The 24,459-nt window shown below is 39.1% G+C and overlaps 1 protein-coding gene across 2 annotated transcripts in view; it reads right to left on the bottom strand.

Annotated features, from left to right (window-relative positions):
- Positions 1 to 22,803, bottom strand: part of plxnc1 (plexin C1) — a 31,216-nt gene extending 8,413 nt beyond the window's left edge. The window contains exons 1-22 of one of the 2 annotated variants that reach the window (XM_084346378.1): positions 22,788 to 22,803; positions 19,830 to 20,995; positions 18,882 to 18,998; positions 16,212 to 16,346; positions 15,956 to 16,056; positions 15,760 to 15,865; positions 15,502 to 15,667; positions 15,207 to 15,309; positions 14,014 to 14,089; positions 13,000 to 13,041; positions 12,736 to 12,869; positions 11,473 to 11,652; positions 9,122 to 9,230; positions 8,422 to 8,598; positions 8,166 to 8,333; positions 7,823 to 7,925; positions 7,582 to 7,683; positions 4,670 to 4,773; positions 4,538 to 4,579; positions 4,325 to 4,449; positions 3,717 to 3,915; positions 2,153 to 2,299 (exon numbers count right to left, since the gene is read on the bottom strand). In XM_084346378.1, coding sequence (XP_084202504.1) covers positions 2,153 to 2,299; positions 3,717 to 3,915; positions 4,325 to 4,449; positions 4,538 to 4,579; positions 4,670 to 4,773; positions 7,582 to 7,683; positions 7,823 to 7,925; positions 8,166 to 8,333; positions 8,422 to 8,598; positions 9,122 to 9,230; positions 11,473 to 11,652; positions 12,736 to 12,869; positions 13,000 to 13,041; positions 14,014 to 14,089; positions 15,207 to 15,309; positions 15,502 to 15,667; positions 15,760 to 15,865; positions 15,956 to 16,056; positions 16,212 to 16,346; positions 18,882 to 18,998; positions 19,830 to 20,831 — 3,438 coding nt within the window. In that variant the 5' untranslated portion in view covers positions 20,832 to 20,995; positions 22,788 to 22,803. Of the gene's footprint in view, positions 1 to 2,152; positions 2,300 to 3,716; positions 3,916 to 4,324; positions 4,450 to 4,537; positions 4,580 to 4,669; positions 4,774 to 7,581; positions 7,684 to 7,822; positions 7,926 to 8,165; positions 8,334 to 8,421; positions 8,599 to 9,121; positions 9,231 to 11,472; positions 11,653 to 12,735; positions 12,870 to 12,999; positions 13,042 to 14,013; positions 14,090 to 15,206; positions 15,310 to 15,501; positions 15,668 to 15,759; positions 15,866 to 15,955; positions 16,057 to 16,211; positions 16,347 to 18,881; positions 18,999 to 19,829; positions 20,996 to 22,568; positions 22,748 to 22,787 lie in introns of those variants that run through there. The other variant, XM_084346377.1, reaches the window with a different exon arrangement.
- Positions 22,804 to 24,459: the final 1,656 nt, after the last annotated feature.

Raw genomic sequence — 24,459 nt, 5'->3', positions numbered from 1 at the left:
GAGAGATAGTTGGACAATTTCCCACGGCACACCTGATGATCTCTCATGGCACATTGGCACACTGGCACACTGTGCTGCGGAACAGTGGCTGAAAATCACGGTTCTAAGCAGACTGGATGACACGCAGCAGATGATAGAACGCTCATTATAACCAGAAGAGACTTGAGACTTGACTTGGACTCTAGCTCAAAGACTTGAGACTTGACTTGGACTTGCAAAAAATGACTTGTGAGCATCTCTGTTCTCTGGTGTTTGACGCATCTTTGACGTAGACTTTATCACCACCACCGTCTTTGAGTTCTCATGTGTACGGTGATTATTTGGATTGTGTAGATAAAATGGATTTTAAACGAGGGGAAAAATATCAGTTTAGAAATATCAGTACATGTCGGGACAAGATTGAACACCCCAAAACTCATCTTCATCAGGACTGTGTGGGTGTGGTTTATTCAGATTTGATTGACAGTCGTCTGGCAACATAAGCTAACAACTCCAACTGTCATCAGATACTCAGTCAGAACTCTGATTGGTGCACAGAAATATGTGGCATCATCTTTTTTCAGTGAAGTCCTGCCAACTTCAAACTACAAACACAAATACAGCAATCTGTCATGAGAATAAAACAAAACTGGTCAAACTGGAAGATCAAAATCAACATATATATCATCCCAAGTGTATCATGAGACATGTGATGTGTGTGAATCAGGTCTACTAAATGCACCGTCAATCCACATTTGATCTTGTCATATGAGACTGATGTCACAAGTTAATTTCTGATGTCGGTGTTTACTGCAAGTTCCACAAACTTCACTGTGTAACCTACAGAATTACATAGAATAAGTTCCTCTAATCTTTGAGTTGTATTACTGGATATTATTTAACTGCTAAAATCCAGTACTGTGTATAGAAATTACTCATAGACTTTATTTAACTTTTTGGTTGCTCATAACCCATATGAGACTGTTGATGATGCATCACTTATACACATTGCTTCATTTCGCTTGAACCACTGATTAAATGGATGTTGTAGTTTTGGGTTTTACAATACGTTGTATATTATATATTGTATATTAAGACTAAAACACCTATGTCTGCATCTAGTGACATGACCTTCTTTAGCTCTGAGGCGGAGGGTGTGGTCAAAGAAAGAAAAGAAAGACGTTCAACTTCCTTGAATTACTGCATTATGCAATATCTTCCCGCTTCTTGTAAAAAACAGGCTCTTGGCTTCATCGTCTCGGTGATTTTATTATTCAAATTTGTTGAAATCTGTTTTTTTCCACTGAAGCCAATACTTTCACAATGTGGACATCCTCATATACTAAAGATAGCTTATTGATTCTGTCATTTTCCTGTCAGCAAACTGAACACATCCCTCACCGCTGTAGTCAAACAACTTTCAATCTCATTTTCAGTCTTAAAGTTTGACAGAAAATAGGTCAGATATTTCCTGTAGGATGAGATTGTACCTTTTTTCAGTTTCACTTGTGTTAACAAGGCCCTTGAAACTATGTTCTAAACAGCAACTGTATTACTGTACTGTGGTATATTTTTTAACCTCTCTTTTTGTCAGGGTGTCAGGAACTATTTCATAACTTCTCTGCTGTTCAAATCCAGGAAATTAGTTTTTCAACATGCAATAACAGTACAGCCATGTACCAAGCTTTTTAAAGCTGCACTGCTTTGCATGTTCAAAAGGGTCTTAAAATACATGGAAGAGGAAGTGGTTCAGCATAACTGCTGTGTACGGAGAAGCTGTCTCTATATCCTCAATGTGGCAAACAACCCTTATAGACAAAGGAACCCACAATTTAGTATAATAGCATCATTTCTTATATGAAAGGGTGTGTATTGGAAGATCGGGACTACTGTGTATAAATGTTATTAGACAGAGCTTAAACTTTTTTGTACTTATCAAACTAACAACCATAAACAGAACTAAGAAATGGGAAGTGTTAATGATTGGTTCCACATGTACGAGCACAACTGACTAAACTTGTGACGTGCTGAATGTAACACTTTCTTCCATTTGTGTGAAGTAAAGCACCACACACACAAAAACATTGGACTGGCTTGGACTCAAGTAATCAACCCAAGTACATATATGTATGTGTGTGTGTGTGTGTGTGTGTGTGTGTGTGTGTGTACGTACCAGGGAGCTGAAGTCTTGAGCCTGCCACAGCAGCCAGTCCTCACTGAGCGTGTACAGAGCTTTCTCCGTCACGCAGTCCACAGGTCCTTTTGCAGTTTGCTGCGTGAGAGCGCTCACCATCAGGAACAGGTGCTGGCCGACACTTTCCTGCACAAAACCAGAAACAGGAACTCAGTTGGTCAAACTAGGCACGCTAACTTTGTGCACAACTTTCTGAGATTTCAAGTGGAAGAGTTCAGTTTGTGGAATGTTTTAGTATTGTGTTCCTTCTGATTTACACCACTCACAAATAAATAAGCCACGGCCTGTAAACCAATACTAGGTGATAGAGGGCCCCAATTAAGTACTGAATGACAAAGACATTTATGAACAAAAAACAATATGTATGCATGATGCACATTGTAACAGAGCTGAGTAGAAATACTTAAAGAGAAACTTTGCAAATGTTCAAGCAGCTTTGTGTAATTTCAGTGTGGGTAGTATACACAAATGAACAATGTTTAACTTCCCTCATGTATAGAGCTCTAGAGCTGTTCTGGGCACTACAAATTTTACTTCAACATTTTCTGTTTGCCCACCTCCACAGACGGTCAGTTTGAAATAGTGAGAGAGCATAAAGTGCAAAAGCGGCAGTGTTTTGTGTGTAACATAGCAACATCACAGTCTGAGCATTGGGGCCCGATGCATTCTGGTTGTTCTATGTTTAACAACGTCTGAGAAAAACAGAATGTTCCAGCACTTTTTCTCTGTTTTTTCTGGTCATGTAGCACCAACCTATATTTGTGTTTTTGTACTTATGAAAAAACAGTGGTGAAATACCCCTTTAACTGTAGCATGAAAAACTCTGTTAGCTGTTATTAGGTGTCCGGGCAGAGGAAGTTTATAAAGGACAGGATGTGGTAACACTGCTAGTTTCAGGGGTGAATGTGAGGTCCCAACACAATACTTACCAACTTTTTAAAGAGAAATATCCTCACAAGTTCTGAACAATCAAATGTCAATCATTGCACATGGCATAGATGAGGGACGACAAGCCTATTCCTTGCTTGTGCTTGGTATAAAAGTTTTATGCAGACACACCTGGAGGTTTTTATTGTGCAAACTGGGAATGACAGCGTGAGTAAGGGATTGCACCAGCCACATGTGTATTGTACACATTTTACAACCATTTGGTTTCAACAATTGGGTTCTAGTGCAATGATCTGTTTGGTGTAATCTATGGTCTTTTTTTAGCTTCACAGAACAAGTTCCTGTTTATTTCACATACTGTGTCGTCCTTCAACTAATACAAAGGTGATTTGGCAATAAACCAAAATTGTGGTAAAAAACAAACTGGACCTGATTTCTGTGCTAAAGTTATTACAATTCATCCTGAGTGGAACATGAATGTCTGTGCCAACAATACATCTAAAAGTTACTGGACTATTTCTGTATGGACCAAAGTGGTGGACCATCATTCCCACTCTTACAGCTACACAGCTAGCATGGCTAAAATAGCTGTCTGCAGTGTCCCTTAAAGTTTCCTAGACCAGCATAGACTAAAAGAGACATAAGAGCAACTGACCCGTAGGAAGCCGTAGAGGCAGATGGACATCCAGTTGGTCAGCAGCTTCTCCACGATGGACTCGGTTCGTCGTAGCAGCAGTTTGGGCTGAGTGTTGCTGTTCTGCTGCATCAGATCCCTCAGCAAAGCCTCCATTACCTCCGTCAGGTATGTCAAGTTGTTGTGGAGCGCTACGGTGAGTAATGATGCCAAAGCACACCTTGTGGAGGGCAGTTAAAGTTGAGGAGATGGAAAGTAGGCAGAAAACAGGACACAGGACACAAGTTCAAACACAGTTTAATGCAGAGGAAGCAGAGAAAAGAAATGATAAACAGCAGTTTTAAAATGTGAGTTTTTTTTAAATAAGTCACAACTAAAGACCCAAAGACGACAGCAAATGGGAAGAAAACAGTAATAGAATGGACAAGTGCAGGAAAAAATAAAATAATCATAGACCACAAAGGACAGAATAAAGGACAGTAAAAATGTTGACGAGCATAAACCAGAAAGACCAGATACTAGACCACAGAATAGAACAAACTAACAGACTTTTACCATCACTTCAGACATCTGTTGTATCAAACTATATTTAAGAGACAGATGTACACAGTAAGATGCCACAAACTGACTTGTCTTTGATGGTGAAGCTCTTCTGCTCCTCCAGAGCGTGCACCATAGATGTGAGAAAGAGCTGGTCCTGGATCAGCCTGGACAAGCCCTGGCAACACTCGTCAAGCTGAACCTTCACCGCATCCTGATTTCAGGTCAGATACAACACCAAATCACTCACAGAGATACAGTGATAAGTTTAACCAATACCAACAGCTGGTGTTAAACCCTACCTGACCAATATCTTTGATGCAAGATGTCATCAAAGTTTCACTCTGAAAAACATGAACAAAACATTTGATTTGTTATATCTGATATTACACTGCATCAGTTTGTCAGGTATAAACATTTGTGTCTCTATCTACCTCAGGAAAAAAGATTCTGGAGGCAAAGTGCTTGAAGTCCAGGAAAGGAATCGCTCCAACATTTTCCATCAGGTCAGCTTTCTCTGTCTGCAGATCCACAAAACCTGCAGAGGACAGTTGACAGTTTATTTTCAAAGCAGATTATACACTGCCTGGCCAAGGGTAAAAAAAAAAACAACAACAACAAAGGCGATTGCTGAAACTACTAATATTGGGTTAAGAACTGTCCAACACATTATTAAAACCTGGAAGGATAGTGGTGAACCATTATCTTGGAGAAAGAAATTTGGTCGGAAAAAAATCTTGAATGATTGTGATCGGAGATCACTTAAACGTTTGATGAAATCAAATCGTAAAAAATTAACTGTAGAGCTCACAGCTATGTTTAATAGTGATAGTAAGAGCATTTCCACATGCACAAGGTGAAGAGGAGTCAAGGGATTGGGACTATGTAGCCTTAAGAAAACCACTTATCAATGAGGCTAATCGGAAAAAAGGCTTCAATTTGGGCGCATCAGGGTAAGGGTAAGAAGAGAGGTGGACGAAGTGATGCAACCATCATGCCAAGTGCCTACCATACAAGCATGTGGGGGCAGTGCTAAGATCTGGCGGTGCTTCAGTTGGTCAAGTCTAAGTTCAGCAATGTTATGTGCCCCAAAAATGAGGTCAGCTGACTACCTGAATATACTGAATGACCAGGTTTTTCAATTGATGGATTTTTTCTTCCCTGATGGCACGGGCATATTCCAAGATGACAATGCCACGTTTCATTAGGCTCAAATTGTGAAAGAGTGGTTCAGGGAGCATGATACATTATTTTAACACATGGATTGTCCACCACACAGTCCAGACCTTAACACCATTGAGAATCTTTGGGATGTGCATGCAGAAGACTTCACGCAGTGACCTGACTCTCCCATCATCAAAACAAGATCTGGGCCAAAAATGTATGCTCTAGACGGAAATAAATGTTGTGACATTGCATAAGCTTATCAAAACGATGCCACAGTGAAATATTAACATAATATTACAGTGTGTGACTCTTTTGGGCTGGGCAGTGTATTTATTTCTCTTGATTGACAAGTGACAACAATTGTGAAGTGAGCATCCGTTTGCCGGTCATAAATAAAAAGAGGTAGTGAAAATGGGTGACTACGTGTCATCTTGTGCTGCAATTTACTGCTGTTCTTACAGGCGCAAATCCTCTTACTACTAAAGCAGCCTTGTGTGTGCGTGTGTGTATAAAGATTTTTCAAACTGTATTTGTGTGTCAAATATGACACCAAAAAGGAGAACATGTTCAGGGAATTTCACACCATCAAAAGGATCTGCATGAGGCTCAGTTATCTGTAGAAGAGAAAGAGGTTCTGAGTAATTTATCAAGTATGATCAGATGCAGTTATCACAATTTGTAATTGCTGTGCTAACTGCTCTTTGAAGTTGTGCTTGACACAGTGGTGCATGCTGATATTCAGCGGGTGCCATGTTTATCACCATCTTAGTTTAGTGTGATAGTATGCTAACAATTAGCAATAAAAACAATATATAGTAGAGCCTGGAGGTAATGTCATGAGTGTTGCAAGTCATGAACCAAAGTTCTGGAAAAGATGCAATTTTAAGTTAGTTAAGTGAACAGAGTGCTCCACTGATAAAGCATTGCACTTCTATAACATTGTCAGACTCATGATGGACGGATAGGAGAACCAGAGATATTGTCTCTTTTATTCCACAGATTCTTTCTTGTCAACCCTACATTACCAACAAGTAACAGTTCAGTCAGAGATTTGGATGTATTATGCTAGTGGTGGCTAATGTAGCATCAACAGGAATCAACAGGAAGTGTGCCCACAGGTAGTGGGCTGAGGAAGTTCACTTCTTTCTAACTCCACACCTCCAGATTTCTTTCATTTCAAACGTGTAGTCTTCAGCCTTAACGACACTGACTTAAGGGACATCAATTGATGCCTTAATTATTAGACTTCACACAGCTCCCTCTCAAGCCACAAAAGGCTTTATACAACTCTTTTCACATATGCAGTAATACTACTGAAAACCTGACTTTGATGTGCAAGACTTCTACTTTAAGTCGCATCAAAGTTATTGAATGCCATCATGAAGGGAACCTGAACATCTGTACCAGATTTCATGGCAATCCATCCAACAGCTGTTGAGACATTTCATTAAAAAACAAAAATATCAACTACGAATGTGTGTACAAAATGCAATGACAATCTAAAAGTCTAATCGAATAGTTGATGAGATATTTTAGTCTGGATGGAAGTTGTCATTCACTGACAGACTGTTTTTGCTTTTTAAAGGCTGATGATGCAAGTGTGGCTTAAGACCAATGCAACTCTGTTTTCACTTCTCTTTGATGGGTATTAGAATGGCCCTGATTAGGGCTGAGTAGTTTTGTTTCATATACCAAAATGATTACCAAGCCCGTACTTATTCACATGACCGGATGAACAGGTATCATCATATAAACATCTTTTTCAATTACAGATCTATTATCACCTTAACACCAGCACCATTAAAAGAGCCTTGCCTAAAGCAGAGCATGGCAGCTCTATGGTGTCCTACATGCACCACATCCACCACAACCCTCATACAAATACTTTCACAAGCAGGCGCCTGCTTAAGATCTGCCCTCTTTTAAAGGCAGCCATATTTTGAGCGTTTGCAGAGTATACAGATGTACAGCAGAGAAATGGATCATGCTGCAAGGGTGGCTTGAAAAGTGTCTCTGGAAGTTTTGATACAAGTCCAAATGTGATACTTTTCTTCTAGTGTTTAAACTGGTCAGTATTCAGCCTCATTGTAACCTACATTAATTCGAGCTGACCACACATTTTTTATGGCTTTTACCTTACCATCATACTACGGATGGATTGTTAAAATTTGTGACTGACCTTGTCTAATATCATTCCTGATGTCGAGCTCCATGTCTTCCACATACTTGTTCATGGTAGCGGTGAGCTTCTTCTGTTGGCGCCGATAGACTATTATCACCACTGAAAGACAAAACCAAGCAGACAAGTGGAATTTTACAAATTAAAACAGTTCCGCCGGTTATGATTTGACCTGTGTGTTTTTGAGGCTGATGGTTGACCAAAATGGGTCAAATTACTCAACCCTCCTTTGTCTACTTACAAACAATAATGAAGGGTATCAGCAGAAGGACAAGCAGCATCAGAAAGAGCAGAACATTTGAAGGACTGAGGGTCAGTGTTACTGTCTTGCCTCCATACACTATCTGTGAAAAAGCAGTGGACACATTATATTTAACAGGAATATTTGAATGAGTTTTACAGAGCAAAAATACATGTTTACCAGTTTGTAAGTAACTATAATATAAATAAATAATATATTTTTTAGAACTTTGAATTTTAGACATACTTGGGACTAAATCATACCATTGTAACTATCATGACAACAACATATGCATTTTATAGCTCAATTGTCGAGCTTGGTGTAAAGCGATTGAGATATTTACCAATAACTTCTGAAATTTAGCATCAGGTGGCTTGCGAATCTCACAGGTGAAAGAGTCGGTCTTATTACTGGTTTCTAAGTTTTCCATGATGCAGTCGTATGTTTTTTCATCCCGAACACCCTGTACTTTTATCTCTGTCATTTTCATGTTCAGTTTGTCTGCCTTTTTCTGAAATGAAAACAGAAATAAAATGGCTGACCATTGAAGTATTCATGCCTGATATATTTGTGTGTGTCCTAAAAGAAATCTGTATTACCTGTATCGTGATGCGAACATCATCCCCTGTCCTTGCAGTTGTAAAGCTAATGAACTCAGGTTCTGGATAGTAGGTTATTGTTGGGGAGCAGGCCAAAGTTTCATTGGCTACTTTCAAGGACACGCGGCTTATAAAAATCCCATTAGTTGGAGCTGCAGGTGTGTCGTAGATTAGATTCTGAAGAGAAGTTTAGAAACATTCTGTGTTATATGCACAATATAATATCATCTGTGTATGGCATAGCATGACATGGTGATGATGGTGACATAGTAAACTTATGCATGTAAAGTCACGTGATGATATACAGAATAATACAAGGAAACAAAGTGACACTGGCTGATGTAAAATAACAACATACGCTAATACAACATCAGACATAAATGTGATGTCAAAGAAGATAACAAGACACTAAATGATGTAATATGACAAACTGCAACATAACAAACTGATCATCTCAGTATGACATGAAATGTAATAGAACAAAGTGTGACTTAGTAATTTGACATGCTTCTCTCTGCATGTGTTTATGTACTTAATGTAATAATGTATGACATAATACTTGAAAATAACATGCTTTACATTATATATACACGTTATGATACAATGTGACGTACTGTTATGCAGCATGATGTGATGTGACATGACATAATTAATTTAAGACAACAATACAGGGGGACATTGTACAAGTCTACAGACCCACCTGAGAGTTGTTGGATTTGGCAGGTCTGACCACATGCGGATCGTGCTTGTGTACGACCCCTTCTACAAAGTCCAGGTGGGATCCGGTGATTGTGATCTCCCTCTTCCCACTACAGGACACAGAGTAGCAGCCAATCAGTGAAGAGGAAATTAAATAAAGATTTGTATTTCCTTACCATAAAAGGCTAATATAATGGTAGAAACACATATGTGGGTAACACTTGTGGTTTCATATAAAGGTTACCAACATATTTGTGGAAGCTTTAATGCTACACCCTACATTGTGATTGGACAAAACAAAAACCATACTGAAAATTTGGCTAGTCATTGCACATCAAAAGACATGTAGCTAACACGGAGGAAAAGTTGGAAAGTGCTGAACATTTTTTAAAGTAGTTTAAAAATTCAAGTTGACATTTTAGCCTGGCCTAGAGGAAAGTCTGGGTAGTAAAGTGAGGGGGTCGGGTGACCAGATGAGAATGGGTGAAATTCAGTACAGGGAGTTCTGGGTGGACGTGGGACGTGGTACGGTGACAATGAACAGTAAAACACATGAAAGTCAAAACTCAAAATAAATTACTAATAAGCTAAAATATTTTTTATTCAACAATGTCACAATGCTGCCTTCGCAGTAGCTATTCATTTATTCGCAGCACTACTGTACAGACCTAAAAAAAACCAACAGCCATGTTTCATGTAGAATATGAAATGCTATAGCTAATGCACAGAAGGGTGACCAAAAAAAAATTCTCAACAATCATTACTTAATGTCTTATTAGATTATACTTAAATCAAACTCTAGTTTAGTCCAGTTTTGGTCAGGATTCTGGATTTGGGACATCTGCTTGTAACTGGGATTGTCCTTAATTTTTCAGGATGTCTGGTCAACCCATAAGGGGTCATGAAAACCATAGTAATGGTCCTCTGAGAATCATGACTATCTATAACAAATGTCGTGATGACCTAAGTGTTGAGCTGTTCTGTTCTGGACCAAAGTGTTTCATTGAACAACCAAATGATATCACTATTCTTAGGCCCTGCAGCTAGCAGGGTAAAAACAAGACATATTGCCGCTGACTAGCACCATGAGCAAAATGAAGGGAACCCGTAGAAAGCTGTGTATGCTTACTGGTGGATATGAGTGGCAAACCACTGTGCTGGAAACTCTAATATGTTATATCTAATATATAATATCCAATACTAATGTTATCAATTTGCTGAAGGGCTGAGAATCTTTGCCATGGCAGGGTGCTGCAGTGATAAAATGGAGGAACAAGCTGTTCTTCTTGCACTTTAACATGGTGCAACCAGTGATAACGCCTCCCAAAATGTAGCGTGACAAGCCACAGTACATGTTAATGTTCAGGATAAAAACTGGCAATACTTAATCACCTCTTTGTTATACATAATAGTGACAACTTAATGCCTGTGGCCTTGGGATTATTCATTTTTTATGTGTATGTTCTGGCTATATAGACATAAATTGTTATAAAAGTATCATGACTATGATTTCTTTTTAAGGAGCAAAAACAAAGGCAGAAGTAGCGCTTTCAGTTGCAACTAAAATGGGAAGTGGTCCACCGGTGAAAGACATTGCTTTTAGGAAGTGGCCATCTTGCTCCATAAGATAACCTTCAACCTGTGAATGTTTCTCAGTTACTAACATTGTTTCCTAGAATAAATTCATTTTTTTGCTTTGTCATTAATTTCATTGACGTTAATGACAAAGCACTGGGGGTGTATCCCTAAATAGACATGTTCTCACTACCCTTTAGATAGCGTTTAGTGGTGACAGTGCTGTCTTGACCATTTGTTCAAAGTTTGCAAAGTATCAAATAATCAGTTATAATAAAAGAATTATAAATGTAGTCAGTATAATCAGTTATACTAACTTATGACATCCATGATGTAGACTATTATGTTATAATTTTTATTATCTTTATTCAGCTCCTCCATTTGACACTTGACTGCTTGAGCACTAAAGCTGCTAACCTTTTTACATTTAAAAGAATGTGAGAAGTCACAGTGATAAACAGAAGTTTGTGTTACACCCATTGCAAAAATGCTAAATTTATAGAAAGGTCTCTTCCTCATTTCTTCTATCACTGATATAAACTATAGATCAGCAGTGTGTGATGTTCAGAAAATGAAGCCCTTTAACTTTGTTTTTTTTTGTAAACCAAAACATTATCTGCTGCCAGAAATGCGTAATGAGATCTTGAGAAACCATAATCCATTCAATTATTCTCGGAAAGAAGTTGATCCAGTTATGTCTTGTCCTCAGAAACCCTTTATCCATGAAAGTCTGTATATTTGTGTTGGGAATATAAAAATGCCTATAAATGGTCATACCTGATCCATGAGGTGTTTGGTACAAAGTCGGTGCAGGATGGTGATGACCGGTAGGTGACTATAGCATTGCCATGGCAACTACCATCTGGGAGGACAACACACACTTTGACCACGCCTTTATTATCGGCTCTGGGAATATGGAACGTCAGCCTCTGACCAGTGTTGCTCCACACAGGAGATCTGACCAGAGCACATCGGATGACAGCAAGAGAGAAAACCAGTCTCATCAGTCTCCAGTTATAAAGACTTTTTTACGTTGGTAACTTGTCAAGAACATCATTATATAACCAATATAATCAACAATAATATGTAGAAAACCTGAAAGCTGCTCGAAGCAAAGGAGCAAAATATGCCTCAACATAAACATCGGTTTCACCATCTAATCAAATTGGTGTTTCATAAGCTTAACACATCTTAACACTATAGAAATACATGGAAATGGGGAAGGCCTTTAAGATGTCAAACATCAAAACATTTGTGCAAAAAACTCTGCAAAATTCTTAATGACTTTAAAGCAAGTCTAGGAGGTTGAATCATTCAAACATTACTGAGAAGATCATGAATTAGCTTAAATTGCTTAATCGCTAAAGCAGAACACTCAACTTTAGTTTCATGCTGACAGGTCTGTTTGAGCAACACTGCAGACGAGCAATAGGTGTTTTCCAAAGCTAATTCTTGTGATACCAGTGAAGCGAAAGTGTGTGCACAGAGCCCAGAGGACAACAGCCACCCCAGCCACTGTTTGTTCACCTGGCTGCCATCTGGCAAAAGATACAGAAGTATCCACTGCCATACCACCATACTCCTCAGTTCATCTTCCTCATTCTGCTCTTATCAGATAGTTTAATGTTTTGTTTTTCTTTCACTTAGGTAGCCCAGATGGGTCTTAAACTCAGTTTTGTTTTACAACCCTGGAGTCTTAAAATGACATTTAAATGAACCTTAACTTAACTAACTAAAACTGGGCATCTGACAAATCAGCTGCTGCCCCATTGACAATGAATCTGTGTCTCTGATTCGCTATAAAACCAAACTGTTGTTTACAATCTTGATTTGCAAGCATGTGTTTACCACATTTCAGTGGAAGGTACTTACATACAAAAACCCACACACAAAAAAAAAATCTTCCTGGTGAACTGAGTGAACTGAATTACAGAATATGTCAATTTGTAATATGGGTGGCGTTTCCCTACAATAATCGCCATCCTTGAAATGTTATTTATAGTGTTAGCATAATCTTAGATATCCATAAAAGTGACTCACTCTTGTGGAGTGCAGTCCATGTCTGCCTGGATCCTCACTCTGGTCACATCATGAAGGTTAAGACCGGACAACACTGCATGGTTTTTGCCGTAGAAAGATATAACACTGGGAGTGATGGAGGAGATCTCTGGTCTCTGACAGTAAAACACACAGAGAGATGATCATTTTCAATATATTATCTTTAACTGATGATTTAATCTCTAATGAATGGGAATGAGGTGAGCATCAGAGGAAGAATGTGTGAGAATTGAAGTTCAGACTCACAGAGATGTTCATTCCTAAATCCATCTTTTGGCAAAGACTGTCCTGCAAGCAGAGATGAAGGGAAGAAATGTATCAGGTTTACATGCCAGTCACTATAAAGGCACCACATAATGGCTGTAACTTGTGTTTTTTCCACTGTGCTGCAGGAAGTGAGGGAAAGACGTGTCATGTTATGTCACATTCAGTGTCACAACTAAGAGTTGATTCAGGAGCTGTTTCAGCTAATGTTAGCTTAGCTAAAAAAACTGGAAACAATAAAAAAACAACTGGTCTGAGGTATATTCCAACAACTGCAATGCAGTCTCAATTACATGTTGTATGTGTTTGATTAACACATGCAGTTTAGAAAGTGAGACGTTTGGTTTTAACAAGCAGCTTCGTTTATAATCGATCAGCTAAATTTAGGCCTGTTGAGGCCAGAGAAGTGCACTGAAACACTGAATATCTCTGAGCCACAGCAGTGTGGTGAGTCAGTTGGTTACTAGCTTGCTATCATTAGCTATCAAGACAAAACATGTTAAGAGACTGTTGTGGTGTTGCTGGAGGCCATTTCTTTTAGTAACGTTTGATGGGAACTAACTGTTGCATCTTGTTTCGCCTGTGTTCTAAGCTAGGCTAAATCCAGGCTTGGTTAGGCTAGCCCGAGTAATAAGTGGATTTCCCAAAATGTATGACTATTTCTTTAACAAATAGATTAAAACATTTAAATTTAATTATATAAAGAGCTAGGTATAATAAATGTATTTATAATGAAAATTAACAGATAAAGTAAATCCTTGTTTGGTATTCTTGAGAAGGTCATAAATTCTACAATGAAAACTGTAGCAGAATCAACACAAAGTAGGCTTCACTGTATTTGCTAATTGTTTCCAGCTGCTAACATAAATTATACATGTCCTGGTAAAATAACTTGTTGATCAGTCTATAAATATCTCAAAATGAATGCATTACTGATGCAATGTTGGGAAAAATGGGGGAAAACTTGGATAAATACATAAAAGCATGCATAATTACATTCCTCTCTCCTTGATTTGCCCAAGAACAGTGGTTTACGCTCCAGCCACATCCAGCCTCAATACACTGCCGACACCTGACGGGAAAACAAATGTTATCACCTACTGGATTGTTAGTAGATATAGTGTACGTACATTCAGATGATAAAACAAGACCACTGCCAACTGTTTCAAATGTATGAGGCTAAGCGGTGCGATGAGGGAGGAGGGGTAAGCTGACCTGAGGTTCTGTTATAGTGTTTTCTCTCTCTTTCTTTGCCTTTTAGTCCTTATAGTTTTTCCATACTGTCTGTCTGATTTTCTCCATCCTTTTTTCATCAGAGCAACTAGTTTAATTTCCTGTTAGTACTGCAATGGGGCGTTGCAAAATTTTTTACCCTGCCCTTTACCTACTTCCTCTTCTACTATTGGGCTACAAACATCCATTGCATGTCCTTCTTGATGCATTTTCATCTTCATATCCTGCTTTGGTCTTTATGGAAGCTCTAATCAGCTGCCATTTTTGAGTGTTGAACTTACCATTGCTTCAGCCATAACAAAAGTCTACAAATCCATAATTTTGACCCAGTTTTGAAAACTGGGTCAGTTTTCTGGCACCCTCTCTACATTGTCCAGTTGCAGTCAACAATTTCTTTGCTCATTCAACTTTTTTTTTAATCATTAATTGTTTTGCATCATTCTCTCAACTGAAAGATACTTTTGCTGTATCCAGGACCAAATCTTTCAAATACTTACAAGTCAGACATTTTGAGCAATGCCTTATACCCCATTTCAGGGGGAAAAAAACAAACCCTATTAACACATTTCTGTTTTTAACTACCAGCCTGTAAGGCTCGATTTCAGTTCTGTTTTGTTTCATTTCTAAGATAAGCTGCTACCCCATGTCAGCTATTAAAACATGCATGGGAACAGGACCTAGATTTTAATTTTTGATGACATTTGGGATTTGGCCCTTAGCAAGATACACTCCTCTCCTATATTACTTGTGCAGGCCATGCGCTATACAGTTTAGTGTACTACACTGAGCTTGGATTTCCATAACAAAGCTAGCTAGAATTTCTTTCTTTCTGTTACCTGATAATGTTATAAGTTACACATTCGACTGATTATGTATTTTAGCATTTTTCAACTTTTTCAGCTCTATCTTCTATAATTTATGTTAGGAATTATCTGTCTACTTAGGTATGGACTTACAGGGCAGAGGTTGACGGTCCAACGATGTCAGCACAGTTGGAGATCTTCAGTTGTTCAGTCAAATGTGTCTTCCCAAGTCTAATCCTAACTGTGACATGCATACCTGTTAAGGGGAAATAATACAGTGAATGTCGGAGTCTTGGTCATAATTTTCAGCAATACACATAATTTTATGCAATGTAACAATATAAAACATGAGACAACACCGATCTATCAACTGGTAGAGATTTGTGTGACAGTCTGAGGGTCAGTTATTTAATTCACTGAATTATTATGTTTACCAAAAATCACTGACCTTCAGCAGGAAGTGTGCTGTTTGTAAGGATGCAGTTGCATTGTGGGAACTGTGGAGCAGGGCTCTGCCTGCTACAAAGCTCACTGGAACTCGCAGAGAACTGACAAGCGAAGTTATCCAGCGCCTCAGAACCCACGGTCACGTGTGTCTGGATGTTAAGTGTGATCTGAGAAAGAAGGGATGTGAGTGTTTAAAGGAGAAATAGGTGACAGTCACAACTGAGTGAAGTGTAAAGCTTGGACATGCTCTTCTGGTTACCTGTCCAGTGTTGTCCTTTACAACTTTGTGGGAAACCATTTTCTGTTGAGAGTCATCAGGAATAGACAACCAGTCTGAGCCTTGGCAGTCATCTTCAAATGTGCAACTAGGAAAAGAAAATGATGTTGTAAATTTAGGTTTGTACTTGTTGTTTATACTTGCTGGACGGTTCACCTGCACATGTTGTTTCCCTGACCTGCTTTTAGAGCCGCACCAGACACAGTATGGATCCTGTGCAGACCAACAGTCCTGCACATTTGTGTATGTGTTGCAATTTGACACAGCTACACGCTTAATCTGAAACAAAACACAAACAATCAACAACACTTTAAAATATGGCTTCCATACAGATGACATTCAGGTAATAAACTTTAAATCTGAAAATTTTAAGTATTTACAATCTCCCTGTGTTCACCACTGCCCTACATGTCACATATGTACAGTGTACCTACCTGGTTTTGAAATGGCACGTACACATGTTTAAGATCCACTGGATCCAGATGCATCTTGGGAAGCACTTTGCGGTCATCATCAGCCCTGTAGAGCACCCTGGGACAGGTGGTGTGATAGTTCTTGTCCACAGCAAGCTGACAACAAAAATGTGGCTTTGTTATGATTCTGAGAGACTGAGCTCTGCTGGTAGATATCAAAGGTTATGGATTAGCTAACAGGAAAACTAGAGTTGGAAAAAGGGAACTACTTAAAATAGAAGAGTAAGCACAAACTGCCACTTTAGTCTGTGGCCCAACAGATAAATTAGGTCTCCGACTTAAAATTACTGAAAGTGTTGTAAAATCTAACCACAAACATGTATTTTAAATGAATAGCACACACTAATACACTTTGAAATAAAATCACTCAAATCAAGCAATCAGTGGCTGTGGTCATTCTGTAGAGGTAGAGTTACATTTCCGGGTATGTCTGTGGTTCAGGCAGAACCACTAGCTAATGACCACCATCATTATGGTTGTTGAGGAAAACCTTAATACACTGATGCCTCTCAGTCCTGATGAGGACACTGTGTTGTCTAACACCACTAAGAGCTCACACCACCACAAAGAAAAAGGTGTGCTGAAAACTTCTTTCCCTTTTCTGTTGATTTTTGTCACTGTGTTCACATCATGAGACTTAAACTGCCTCTCTCTGCCGCCAGTACACAGAAAAGCTGCAACTGTATTTTGTGCTGCTCAGGGTTAATGTTTCAGAAGAGTTGACGGTGGTGCCTATTGTGTCTCCTTCTTCAGCTGCAGACTAACCAGTGTATCATCTGGAGTACAGGTTTCATCATGCTTCACTTTTCTCCTTAAGTGAGTCAGCGTATTTTACCATACTGCTGTTGAACTGCAGCTGTTTTTGCCTGCTTAAGCTTGTTGCCCATTGACTGTGTGTTTGACTTGCATCTTACCTCAGCGCCTGCCCTCCTGCCTCAGACTCCCTTGATCGGTTTGCCTATTCAGATTGCCCATCTGCTGATTGACTAATGTGTTAAGTTGTGTACCTAAATTATCCTAAATGTTTCCAACAATCAAATCCAGAGAAATCTGTAATAATATTCAAGGTAATGGTGCATTTCGGTTTGGTTTCATTCAGTCACCTTGTGCTACAACAGATGATAGAAAAAGAAAGTCAGCAAACGTGACTAAATCGAATGTGAATAAAATATTGGTACCTTTCCTCATCCCTGAACACTTCTACCTGAGTCATGTAGATAGACTTTTATAGACAATGGTTGTTGCTTTACAATGAAGTCCCCGACTTCAATGATCCGATGTTATTTCATGATATCAGCAAGCTACGTCTTTTGTTTTGATCGTGAGAACCCTAATGGCAGAAACTACATACAGTGTGTTTAAGTAAAACTGCGTTTAACTCTGTCTTCCCTCTCAGTGTCTGCATTTGGGCCCTGCTTCTGATGAACTGTGACAGGAAAGGAATCTTAGATGTTAAGAAGGAGCGAGCTGAAAGTGGGTATGTCACTGGGGTCATGTGTTTGGTTAGCGTGGTTGGACCTGCTCCACTCAACCCTGTAAACACCCATACTGCACTGACGGTGACGGTGTACCTTCTCTCTCATAATGGGATGTTTCACATCACATTTGATTTCATGAGAATGGGCAAGTGTTGAAGAGTTGTGTAATACCTGTGATGATGATGATGATGGTTAGCTCTTATTTTCATAAATTTGTGTTTCTTGTGAAAGGTTATACTAAATATAATGACAGTAATGTAAGAAAATTAAAGTAAAATAACTCCATATAAAAATTATGTAAAAAAATGAATTTAATATGTCTAATACTTGACCACAACCATTTAAATGCTCAAAACCGATAGCCAACACGTTTCTATGTGAGATCCAGTTAATTATAGGTTTATTGTGGGTATTACAGCTACAGCGTCTCACTATCATCTTACGAGTAGTTGCCCCTTTTGCGACATATTTTCTGAGCTATCAGCTGTTTTCCCTTATTTGTTGCATTTGTCAGTGAGTCAGTAGAAAAGTAATCATTCTCGGTTCTCTTCTTCTACATAGCTGTAAGAAATACAAATACATGGAGCATGAAAGAGCCTATTGTGTTGAGCAGAGGGTTACTGTGGAGTGTTCCCAGACTTACGTTCAATTCTTTCATCATGTGAGCGAGCATGTACAGTATAATGAGTCTGCAGAAGATCAATTTTTATAACAATGAGATTAAAAGAAGACAGAAGATGATTTGATGGAGAAGAGGCAGAGGACATAAAGGGGGTGACAGGAAGCCGGTCAGTTTGAACCAAAAGTAAAGCAAGATATTGGATATTATTTTTTAGGCCCCACTATGAAGAGTTCCAGAGTGAAATGTCAATTTGCCATTGCCTTAGGCACTTCAGAAAGAATCAGATTATGGCTCAAATCTAAAGTTGTAATGGAATCATTTCAGATCATCTTCCTTTCTATCATTAAATAAACACTGTTCAGGAAGGAAATACCACGGGTTTCTGTCATTCAGTGTTATAAGGTATACAGTATGACTCTGCCAATTGGTTAGTGAAACATCAACACGATGCATTTTTGATGCATGCTGTCACCTGTGTTGTGGAACTACTGTTTCTGATCAAAAAATAGATGCATATTTTTCTATACACACCTTTATGAGCTGCCCATCTCCCGTTCCAATGAAGAAAACTATCCAGGCCTTCTGTCTCACTGCCAGCACAGAGGTCATGTAGTTCTGCCTGAAGAGCACCTTCTTCGGCTTCAGTGTCTTCAGCGGAGGAACCAAAACACATTGATCAGCAGATTTGTATACAACAGGTATTTGTGGATTCCTGAAGAGTAGAGCTATAAAGTATTGAGGGTACTTCAAATAACCTATCATTACTAAAAACTGACTGAATGGCATCAAGAGAGTCATTTAGTGTACTCAGTGAGTCATGTTTATTCATGGCTAACTATCTGTCTATATCTATGTAGGTGTATGTAATGTGACATTTGAATTATTTTGTCACTACTTTTACAGAAGCTACCTACGTATATGAGAGCCTAATAAAGTAGCCTCTCACCCTTTAAAGACTCCTTTGGACTCCAGTTTTGCTTTGATTGCGTAATAAGCCAAGTGTCAGTCAGCAAAACCCAGTTCCTTCCTCAGATATGTGGTCACCAGCAGACCAGATTGCACTTGGAAATAACTTTAACTTTATGCTCATTCAGCTTGTGAAAATGTTTGAGATTAGGTTGGAACTTTCCTGGGGAGAAAACGTTATTCAAGTAATTTAATGGTAATTTATTTAGTTTCAAAATCTTATTTTAAGATATGTTTTCTTTACATGATGTAGAACTCTGCATGTGTATTTCACTTTCAAAGCACTTTATAAACTGTTATTATAATACAGATTGATCCGGAATAAAAGATTTTGATACTGCAGTGAAATCAGCCCACTGGATATGGTTCTAGATTTGTGACTTTGTTTACACCAGAGCGACGAACTGATCTGCCTTTCTGTAGATGTTAATGACCAGGGATAAACTCTAACTTGGAAAAAAAAACAACAACATCCCATCACTCAAAAACCTTGCACTTAATACAACAACCCACCTGTGTACACTCTTGCTTGGTGCAGAACGGATCTTTATCTGTGTCTCCGGTGAGATCAGGACTGATGTCAAACAGCACCAGCTCTGTGTTGGTTCGTCCTCCGTCCACACTGAACACGCCGCTCCAGAGAACCGGCGGACCACCCGGGATCACCGAGGAGGCCTCGAGTCTGCTGCCTTCACCGCCCTCAGAGATGCTGAGAGTCGCGCCCCGCAGTGAGTTGACAGTCTGCCTTTTGCTGTTTTTTCCCTCGAGCCAAATGAGACGGACTTTGTTGCTTTTGTCGCTTGAGGGCAGGTTGGAGAAAAGATAAATGATAAAACCAAGCTGAAATCCATCCACAAACTCCACATCATCTTTAACATCGATCGAGCCACGTCCATCACCAGAAAGAGAAAATATACCTCCCTTCTGATTGTTATTCGTATCATGAAGGTTCACAGTGTGTGAAGAAGGACAGGTGACCTTATCGGATTTCTCTTTGTCTTTCTGTATGGCAGTCAGAATGTAAGTCTCGGTCTCGGTCGGTGTCTTTTCCACATTCACCAGGAAGCTGACAGATGCGCTGCTGTTGCGCAGTTGGGGCCCCACCGGGAAGAGCTCCCTGTACAACACCTTGGAGATGTCCTCCAGGTCCAGCAGCTCGCAGAAACCGCACCCTCTGTCGATCACACCACAGCTGATCAGAGTGTCATTTTTAACAAACGGTAATAACACATTGACTCTGAAAGTTGTGTTCCACTTATCCGTCTCAGAAACCCGCTGAAACTGCGCTTCGTCCAACCGTTCCCCGGTCTGTATGGTTCCTCTCTGGGTCACACTGCGGACCAGAGTCAGGTCGTGGTTCAGCTGGTACAGCGTCTCCTCTGTAGCGATGTAAACCGTGTTGGTGGCCACGGCGTATTGACGGATGTCTCCGTTAAAGTCAAAGCCTCCACCCTCCGCCAGGCACCGAGCCGGTTCTCCCCAGAGGATGAACAGCAGACCAGGCAGCAGGATCATCTTCTTGCAGCGGCGGCAGTAACACGCTCACACGTTGACGGTGTTGTGGCTCTGCATGGCTTTGTGCTCTCCTCCACAGTGTCACTGGAGTCGTGCGTAAAAGCGCAGTGCGCCTCTGTTGAAGAGAGAAGTGATGATGGTGGGAGGGGGCGCGCTCAGCGAAACTGAAATCAAAAAGACGTTTTGATTACTTCTGAGATTGAGATAAATGTGTTTTGCGCTTTTTAACTTGTTTTCAATCTCATACTGTGTTAGTGTGATCACAGATGTGTGCATGTAGTGACATGTGTGCACTCCTAGACAAACCAGACAAAAACAGATGACAGCTGACACGTAAACGACTAGAAGACCAGTTCTTCTCCAACTTCTTCATTTTGTCTTGCCTCTCACTCACAGGCACGACCTGGTGGAGACAACCGTGCAGCGCGTCCCTAAACACTGCTGAAACTAACACTGCAGCCTAAAATCTTATTAACATCAGTACATTTAGGATATAAACATTGTCTGCATTAACAGAAATAACACTGGAAATTCACAACTGAATATACAGAATTATACTGCATATTGTATATAGGCCTAACATATGTTGTGGGGTCCTTTGTACAACATTTAGAAATATATATAAACAAAAATATCTCAAACATTATCACCTGCCCAGTACTAGTATTAGGTGGCTTCGTGTAAATTATTGGCCCATATAGACAGATTAAAAAAAAAAAAATCGAGTCTACCAGAACACGGAAACGATAAAAAGGTGTATCAGAGATTTTGGTCTCGGTGGAAGTTAGTGATTGGATTGACTTCTTCCTCACCATAAATGCAATTACATGTAACATTTCAGACTCGAAGAACCACCGCATCAATATGACCACGTCCCCACAACACCTTTACATGGATTAAACCATTGTGCATGAACCACCACTAGATGGCGCTTTAATACAGCTCTCCTTAAACACCCTGAGTTGACACAACTGTAACAGTGTGCCTTCTTCCTATTCAATAAATGATTCTCCAACTTATAAGAGGATTTATAATTTCATTCATTGTTTAAGAAAGAAAGAAAGAAAGAAAGAAAGAAGGGATGAAAAGCAGAATTGCATATTAAGAAACCCAACAGAGGAAACACACAATGAGTTTAAAAAATACAAACAACAATAAATGAAGATACATTTTATGGAATAAAGAAAAAAAACAACAATCCCAATTAAGGACTCAGCCCACATGTGTCCACTATTATCATAAAACCCTTAGCAGCCATACACTGAACACACATCCTAAGGTCAGTCTGATCCTTTTTAGTGTTACAAATGACTTCTAGGTGTTTTTTCCTTTTGCAAACCTGAAAAATATGATGCAGTGGAGAAAAACTGTCCAAATAAATGTGAAAATAAAGGCCTGAATTATAACAGAGAACAGGCACAGAGAGTAAATTAAGTAAGTCATGTTGCGTTAGCATTATTTTCACAACATAGGCTAACTATTGCATGTAGGCTAGGCTAACACTTGTAATTTAGCTTCTTTCTCATAACCACTAGTTAAGCCGTTACTTTAAAACACTCAAATAACTGGCAACAACTAGTAACATTGTGTAGACAATATATATAGATATATATTAACTTCGTTTTTAGAAAGCTAACGTAGGCTACCCTCTGGTGGCTCAACTGAAACACCCTTTAAATCCTTAGCTTATGCTAATTGGTAGCAGCTAGCAGCTGAAGTTGGTTTTGTTGTACTCACTCCAGTTTGAGCGTTTCTGTGGACACAGTGTGTGTCTGAGAATTTGCCTGCTGCCGTCCTGTAGCATGTATGTCTAGTTGTTTTGGTAGTTTGATAGTCCATTTTCCATTAATAGCCTGTTTAGTCTAAATAATTTATGGCTAGCTACTTAGAGACTGATGTTTGCTCGACCTGTTGACATTCTCACATCTGTGATGATGTGACGCAGTTTTTTCTCACCTGCTCTTTGTTTGTTCACCTTTGTGTCTGTAGCCTAGTTAGTTTTTAATCCTTCTTAATTTCGACTTTCTTGCTACATTGCAGGATTGAAAATTATTTATGAAGCAGATTTCTTTCAGTTTTGTGGCAATAATTTTCTCCGCTTACATACAGTACATCTGCCTCTGTAAGGTGCAACAGGCCTCAATCTACCATGTTAACCTGTAAGAGAATTTAAGACTGACTGGTTCTGATTTACTTAAATTCTGTCCTTGAAAGTTTCACATACTAAAACCAAACCTCTCCAAAACTTTTAAACTGATCATCAAGCAAAACATAATTTTCTTGAAAAATCTATTTAATTATTGCATTAAAATGATCCTATAAATGTAAAATCTTCAAGTCATCAGGCCTTATAGCCTACTTATACTGAAACTGGGAGGATTAACCTTTCCATTACGCGCCGTCCAATGATTAATGTCCACTCCTGGTTGTTCCGTTTGAAAGGTTTTATTGATTTCTTCAAGAAGGAAACACTGATAAACGAAAATGTGCGCTCCCAGGTCACCCCCTCTCTCCTACACCGACATCCAGGCCACAGGTGAAATTAAATAGGTTAATCAAGGGGTCCCCTCCCTCATCACGTCACCACACCAAAATAGATGAGAATAAACGAAAAACAAATCTAACGCAAATATATGGCTCCTACATACTTCAATGAGGAACTCGAGTCTCATTCGCTTTAATTAAAACATTTATTTTGATTGATTGACAGAGATGTACAGTCATTCTACAATTCCTTGCAAAGTGATTCCTGAACCTCTGCTGGATGAAGCTGATGTGCTCACTTTGTCTGAGCCCACAAATTACAGCGCAAATATTTTAACACTGAAAAAGGTCTACTGGGTAGCTATTGACAGGTACAAGCAATATCTTACACAGAAACAGCAGGGAACAAATTGCATTTAGGGGCCCCCAAAAAATTTAGACTGGGACATAAAATACATTTGAAATATTTACAGGGTACAGACAGGCGACTAACATGCGTTCTATATGTCCTCTTATAAAAGCTATGTACTTATGAAGAATTCAAACTACTTATGTTACTTTCACTTAGTTGGAAAAAAACATTCAGTCTCATATATTGGCTTTTAATTGTGCTCACACCCAAATGATTATAACTTTATTAGCTAATGTTGTAATTGTTCTTCAATAATACTCTTCCACCCAAAATACCATTCCTTGATATGTAGACTGGCTGTTTGTACAGGGTTGATGTCAATCCATGTTGGTTGGATTTGGATGAGAAGATTGATACCATTCTCAAGTCTATACGGTAAATAGGAAGCTACAGCCTCGAGAAGGTTAGCTTAGTTTAGCATATAGTCTGGAAACAGTGGGAAACAGCTAGTTTGGCTCCTCCTAATGGTCAAAAAATCTGCAAAGTCTGCAACCTGGTTTTATGACAAAAATTTAAAATAATTGTGTGTGTTAGTGCTCAACCTGATTTAAACAATATTGAGAGTGGTTGCAGTTACACTGTAAATTTTAAAAGTTAACTTTACTTTTAAAAAGTCAGGAAATGATTACCAAGTAAAGTATATATTACATATTTATTTATTTATTTATGTATGATTAAATAGGGAAGCCTATGCTGAATTATTATCTGAGGATTAATGGAGAGGGGGTGGGG

The sequence above is a fragment of the Pagrus pagrus genome, assembly GCF_965226575.1.
Source record: "Pagrus pagrus genome assembly, chromosome: 23".
Lineage (NCBI taxonomy): Eukaryota > Metazoa > Chordata > Actinopteri > Spariformes > Sparidae > Pagrus > Pagrus pagrus.
This window is presented reverse-complemented; position numbering and strand designations above follow the sequence as displayed.